This window comes from Henckelia pumila, chromosome 1, assembly GCF_033568475.1.
Source record: "Henckelia pumila isolate YLH828 chromosome 1, ASM3356847v2, whole genome shotgun sequence".
NCBI classification, from domain to species: Eukaryota; Viridiplantae; Streptophyta; class Magnoliopsida; order Lamiales; family Gesneriaceae; genus Henckelia; species Henckelia pumila.
Window position 1 is genome coordinate 101,769,956 of NC_133120.1, and position 7,426 is coordinate 101,777,381.

The 7,426-nt window shown below is 34.7% G+C and overlaps 1 protein-coding gene across 1 annotated transcript in view; it reads left to right on the forward strand.

Moving 5' to 3' along the window:
• Nucleotides 1–1,329, forward strand: part of LOC140870832 (uncharacterized) — a 3,926-nt gene extending 2,597 nt beyond the window's left edge. The window contains exons 2-4 of the mRNA XM_073273243.1: nt 62–259; nt 488–705; nt 806–1,329. Coding sequence (XP_073129344.1) covers nt 62–259; nt 488–705; nt 806–1,160 — 771 coding nt within the window. The 3' untranslated portion in view covers nt 1,161–1,329. The remainder of the gene's footprint in view (nt 1–61; nt 260–487; nt 706–805) is intronic.
• The last annotated feature ends 6,097 nt before the right edge of the window (nt 1,330–7,426 follow it).

The window sequence follows — 7,426 nt, forward strand, 5'->3', positions numbered from 1 at the left end:
AAACCATGCTGTATTTTACTTCCTATTTTGAAGCTTTTGTTTTGTTTATATTTTCTTGCAGATCAAGAGGAAGCTACCAAAAGTTAATCGGACGTTGGCTTCCCGTCTTCTTGAAGAAGATGAAAAGCTTGATGATCAGAAGGGCACTGATAATATTGATACTCTGAAAGTACCAGATAAGAAGACATCAAAGAAAAAGAAGGGTCTCACCAGTGAGGTTCTCAAAGACGAGAGATTCACTCCAATGTTTGAAAATAAGGTAATTTAAGCGGGCTTCATTAAGAGGAGCTAGCAATCAAGTGCTTTTTGGTTGCAACTGCTGTTTATTTTATTGATATTTGTGAAAGATGGCCATTTATCAGGAATTACTCGAAAATATTCTTTAAATTATACAGAAATTATTACAATCTTTTTTTATATCATCTCAAATTTTGTTTCTCGCAGTATCTTATCTGATCTGAGTATTTTGTTCTTAAATGTTTTTCAGGATTTTGTGGTTGATGAGTTCTCACAAGAATATTTGGCTCTCCACCCAATGGCGGCACCTACAAAGAAACCATCATTATTTGACGAGCATTTTGAAACTCTTGCAGAAGAAGATGGGCAGAGTATTAGTGGTTCTGATGTACCATCAGGTAGCGAATCATCAGAAGATGAGCAAACGAATAGCAATACCAAATCTATGAAGAAATCCCGAGTTCCAAGGTTGCCCATCGTCTCTTTCTAAATGATCTTTATCATTCAAGAAAATTAGTTAATATAGCCGGTAGATAGATCATGCCTTGTATTTTGTCTACCCTTTCAGATTTTATGAAGTGAAGGATAACCGGCATGCAGAAGCATTCAGGAATCGTGAGTCTCTCGGACAGGAGGATTCTCTTCCCTTGGGAGAGAGGTTAGCTCTTAGGAAACAACGGGAAGATGTTCCAAAGGGTTTTGTAAAACATGGACAAGGAGGGTCCCGGGAAATATCTTTCAATCCCAGAAGCTTGAAAAAGTACATGGAGAGCGACGAGGATGATGAGGGGCGACCTGGAAGGAGGAGGGGTGTGCAGTCTCTGAAACTACCTGGTCTTGGAGTTCATGGTGGAGGCGGCAGAAGTGGTGGTAGAAGAGGTGGATTTCGAGGAAGGAACAACAGAGGAAGAGGACGGAGGTAAAGGAAAGTCAACTGTTTTATCGCAGGCAATGTGTAAGATTTTTTACTGGTTTTTTAGTGTATCAACTTTCAAGAACTTGGTGTCTAAAAAAATGAAAAAAAAAACTTTCAACAACTTGGTGGCATAAAGGCAACTGCATTCTTACTTTTAGTGTGATTTTTATATTTATAATTTGGTGCATCAATTTTCAAGTCTCTTTTCACTAGAGTTATAATGTGATTCATTTTAGTCTTTTATATTATCATTGCATGTCCAAATAAAGTTTAATTGGACTAAAATAAGAATAGCGTATTTCGAGTTCATTCATAAACTTGGAAAATCACTTAATGAAAAAAAAACATGGAAAATCACTTGGTGTAATGCTCGAGATCATTTTTTACGTACTAAATCTGCTCATTCTTCTCCTTCTTCGTCATTTTTAAAATATCAAGTTTTGGTGATGGATGTTTAAACTTTAAAAGTTCGAATCTTTCCTTTGGTTTGGAAGGGTGATGCAATTGGCCATTGGCATTTGGAATTTTTCGAAATTGCGAATTTAAATGAATTCGTGCACTTAAACTACAAGAAATTAAAAATTTGGTGGAGATAGATATTTGCTAATTTGGAATGATAATGACAGCATTTGGACAGAAACATTAGATTGTTTTCCCCAACATTGAATTTTGAATAACAAATCATGCATGATTATAACGGGCCGGGCCACTCCTACCATTATAATGAAGTTTTCTATAAAATAACCTAACTTTTGTTACATAAAACTTTTACTAATCTACATATATACGTTGCTATACAACTCAACCATGACAAGAAAAAAAATATAAAAAATTGATTTATAATGCGCAACAATTAAGTAGTTTAAAACCGCATTCGAAGTTACAATGATATAAAAGAGAGTAACACTTTTGTGAGACGGTCTCATCCGTAAGACGAGTCAATTGTATCCATATTTATAATAATAAGTAATACTTTTGACATAAATTGTAATACTTTTTAATGGATAACCCATATAAAAGATCCGTCTCATAAATATGACCATTGAGACCGTCTCATAGAAGTTTTTGCCTATAAAAGAAAGGGGATAATGATTAAAATTTAAAAAATATTCATGTAGTTCCACACAATTTTCATTTATATCCATTTTCTTTCACTGCTCCCAAATCAGTCCCTTATCTGCAAATCTTATACCATTAAGGTAGTGTTTGCAATTTTTAAAAATAAGTGATTATGAAAAGTGGTGTAGAGTTTCTCAATACCAGACTTCGGTGCAACTATAATGAAATATCTAGCTCTAGGAGTTCATCTACATCTCGTGCCTCTCAATTATAGCTCTCCAAACGTCTTTTGCAATCTATGTCATTCCATCTTCTATGATTAATGGTTTAAGGCTCAAGATGAATGCATACACAATCAAGATGCATCAATCTATAAACAAGACAAGTATAATCTCATGCTAATCAAACCATACAATAAAACACATAAATCAAACAAGAGCAATCAAGCATGTAAGTATGTAATTTTAGGAAACTCAAGAATATCATCTTTCTTAAGTAATCTTTCTTATCTTGAGCGATCTCAACTCATACCTCAGTCTTGATCCCAAGTTGCTCGAATCTACAATAAGGCAATCCTCAAAGTAGAAATAGCTACAAACCGTGCTTCAAATTCTATCGGTTCGAATTCTGGGATTTCTCGAGTTCAACAACCTTCAAGACAAATCTGAAGTGAAGTGTAAATAAGCTCAATATCACCATTCAAAATCAATCAAAGCTTAGTTCAATCAACTAGATGCAAAACTCAACAATTCTCGAACCGGCGACGTAACGGTTACAAACCGGCAAACCAAACTTCAACTATATCAAGTTATCAATCAAACAGAATTCATATCCTCAACATAGCAACAAAAATATCATCAAAACCATAAATATCAGAAGTTGGTCTTTTCAAACTATTTCTGAAAATCAAAAACATAATCAAACGCCGATATTTTCCCGATCCGTCTTAGATATACAATTTCTACTAGCTCCAGAATATATATATATATATATATATATATATATATATATATATATAATCAAAATCTGCTTCCAACATCATCTCAAAATCAAACATGCTTGATCATAGAAAAACTTACATCACCTTGAAGCCTTCGATGCGGTGATCGTAAATATACGATCGATTATGAATTCTAACAGATGGATTATGAGAATCGGTCTTTTGAAGATGAATTTGGTTGAGGAAGTCTGAACTTCTCGACTTTTGGCTGAATAATTCTAACGAAATACTTATGATATACACGTTTATATATATAAACCAAGTGTCCCATTAATTTCCAAGGAATTTGCACTTTAGTCACTAAAAACTCCAATAATTGCAATTCAGTCCTTGATCAAGTTTGCAACTTACAATTCAATTCTTTACTTTAAAAATCTCAAAATTTAAATCTCAATCACGTAAAATTTTAAATTAAATTTTGGGGCTTTACCATTCTCCCCCTCTAAAAACTGATTTCGTCCTCGAAATCGCATGCAATTCAAGTACAGAATATAACAACTAAATGAAAGACTGAAATAAGAACTCACTTCAGTGGAATAACTCTGGAAATCTTTGTCTCATATCTTGCTCTGTCTCCCATATTGCTTCTTCAACTCCATGTCTGCTCCACTGCAATTTTACCAACGGAATGGACTTATTTCTGAGTTGCTTCTCTTTGCGATCAAGAATCTGTGTCGTTGCTTGAAGTAACTCAAAGTCTCGTCAAGTTCTGCCTCATCTGGTTGAAGAACATGAGATGGATTTGGCTGATATTTTTGCAGCATAGACACATGAAATACATCATGCATACCAAAAAGAGCTGGAGGAAGTGCGAGTCGATAAGCCAGATCGCCGACTTTATCAAGAATATTATATGGCCCAATGAATCTTGGTGATAAATTGCCTCTCTTTCCAAATCTGGCAGTGCCTCTGAATGGAGATATCTTCAAAAATACTCTGTCTCTCTGCTCAAAATATAAAGGTCTGCGTCTAACATTCGCATACTTGGCCTTTCGGTCATCTTATATGGAATAAAACAAGAAAATTTGGTCAATTTGTCAATCACTACCCAAATAGCATCGCAACCTCGTGCTGATCTTGGTAGTTTCGTGACAAAATCCATAGTAATATGATCACATTTCAATTCTGGAACAGCTAAACTATGCAACAGACCATCTGGTCTCTTCCTCTCTGCTTTAACTTGTTGACAGTTCAGACATCGGAACACAAACTCTGTTACATTGGTTTTCATATGTTTTCATTAGAACTGGTTCTTCAAATCATTATACATCTTTGTTCCACCTGGATGAATGCTAAATCGATTACAATGTGCTTCTTTCAAGATTATGTCTCAATTTTGAAATATCTGGTACCACAATACGATTATTCACAAATAAAACACCATCATCATTGTCCTGATATTCTGACTGATGTCCAGATCTGACTTTTTCTACCGAACTCTGAATATTCTGATAAGATTTTTGTGCTTCTTTGATCTTCACCAACAATTTTGGTTCAGCTTGAATAGCAAATATTCGGATAGGTTGTATATCTGTCTCAAACTTTAAACCAGAATTACAACAATATTCAAGGCATCAGCAACTGCATTAGACTTTCCTGGATAGTACTTGATTTGACAATCATAATCTGTCTGCAAGTCTTGCCAATGTCTTTGTCTCATATTCAATTCAGACTGCGAAAACAAATACTTAAAACTTTTAAGATCATAATATATTTCAAACTTCTCACCGTATAAATAGTTACGCCATATTTTCAAGTCAAATATGATAGCTGAGATTTCAAGATCATGAATAGGATATCTGGTCTCGTGTGGCTTCAGCTGTCTCGATGCATATGCTATCACTTGACCTTTCTGCATAAGTACACATCCTAAACCTCTGTGAGAAGCACCACAATAGAAAGTAAAATCACGAGTACCTAAAGGAATAGTCAACACCGGTGCACTTGTCACTCTCTTTTTCAGCTCAATAAAACTGTCTTCACAAGCTTCTGTCCAGACATAAAGCGTATCTTCTGAGTTATCTGAGTAATTGGCTTTGCAATGCTGGAGAATCCTTCAATGAATCTACGATATTATCCAGCTAATCCCATAAAACTACATATCTCTGGAACAGATATAGTTCTAGGCCAATTAATCACTGCCTCAATCCTGGGATCAATAGAAATTCCATCACCTGAAATAAAATGCCCAAGAAATACAAATCGGTCTAACCAAAATTTGCACTTAGATAGTTTAGCATAAAACTATTCTGATTGAAAAGTCTGCAAAATGATTCTCAAGTTCTCTGCATGGTCAGTCCAATTCTTGGAATAGATAAGAATATCATCAATGAAGATTATAACAAATTCATCTAAATATTTTTGAAATACTCTGTTCATTAATCCCATAAACACTGCCAGAGCATTTGTCAATCCAAACTGCATGACTATAAATTCATAAGGGTCATACCTTGTTTTGAAGGAAGTCTTAGGAATATCTTATTCTCGGACTCTCAGTTGATGATATTCCAATCTTCGATCGATCTTCAAATAAACAGATGAACCTTGCAATTGATCAAAAATAGGTCATCTATTCCAGGCTATGGATATTTGTTCTTTACCGTAGCTTTGTTCAGTTGGCGGTAATCGATACACAGTCTCATGGAACCATATTTCTTCCGTACAAATAGAGCTGGAGCGCCCCAAAGGTGAAACTCTCGGTCTAATGTAACCTTTGGCAAGCAAATCCTCAAGTTGTTCCCTTAATCTTTTAGTTTAACAGTTGTTATTCTATAAGGAGCTTTGGATACATGTTGTGTACCTGACATTAATTCAATGCTGAAATCTATCTCTCGAGCTAAAGGCAAACTCGGAATTTTTTCTGGAAAGACATCTGAAAAATCTCTAACCAGTGGTATGTCTACCAATTCTTGGCTATATTTCAGTACATCAACTGCATAGACTAAGAGTCCTTCTACTCCCTTCTGTAATAAACGTGTCATGGATAACACATATATCAAAAGGAATCTTAGCTCTCGAACCTTTACCTTAGAATTTCCATTCATCTACCATTAGTGGTTTAAATTTGACCATTTTCTGCAAACAATCTACGGTTGCACTGTACTTGGTTAATGTATCGATACCAACAATACAATCAAAATATGATAACCCAAGCACTATACAATCTAATTCTAACACATTTCCTTCATTATGTAGTTCACAATATCTAACCAGTCTCACATATACAATTCCTCCACCCAAAGGTGAAGAAATAAAAACTACAACAGGTAATGGCTCAGATGGCAATGAATGCAACATGACAAATTTTTCAGATATAAATGTATGAGATGCACCAGTATCTATCAACACATGAACAGGATAACCAGAATAAAACAGTTACCTGCTATCATGTCTTCTGGTGCAATGATAAGTGCATTTTGTGTGCTTTATTTTATGTTATTTTTATATTTATTTTGCATGCATTATAAGATTTAATGTGTTTTTTTATATATTTTATTTATAATTTTATTTCATGTGTGTGCATTTCACTCTTCGGGTTTTATTTTAAGGAAATATTGAAGAAATCAAGAATTTGGATCAAGAGAAGAGCCGAAGGAATGAATTAGGGAGTAGTAATAGTCAAAAATTCATTTTTAATGATTTAGAGATGAAAATTCAATCTCTACCATTCAAAATCAAGCTCAAGTTTTGAAGCTGCTCTCAAAATTTTGGCTTGATCCGATGGCTAAAACTTGAGATATGATTTTAAAAAAAACTGCGCACTGCACATATGTATGAATGGACCCTTACATGGGGTCCGTTTGGTTATTGTTCACATGTTAGAAAAATACCCGGAGGTGGCACGGGGTCCAAACATATCGCGAGAAAAAAAATAATTTGAGGTAGAGAGCACCCGAAAGTGGGAACGGACCCTTATCCAGGGTCCGTGCATGTCGCAGAATCAGAAAAATAAAATTTTTGGAAACTAAAATTCTTAACTTTTTGGGATTTATTTTATGGGCTTTCAAAGACATATAAATAAGAGAGTTTAGAATGTGATAAAGGAGTTAGAATCGCACGCAGAGACAGAGGCGACGTCTAGGACGTCGGAGATTGAAGATTTGAAGAACGCTCAATTCTAGTTCTTTTTTTCTTTCTTTTTTTTCTTTTGTTTGAATTATAGTTTCGTTATTTGATTAGTTTTTATTCAATCAAAACCATGAGATTGGGCCAAA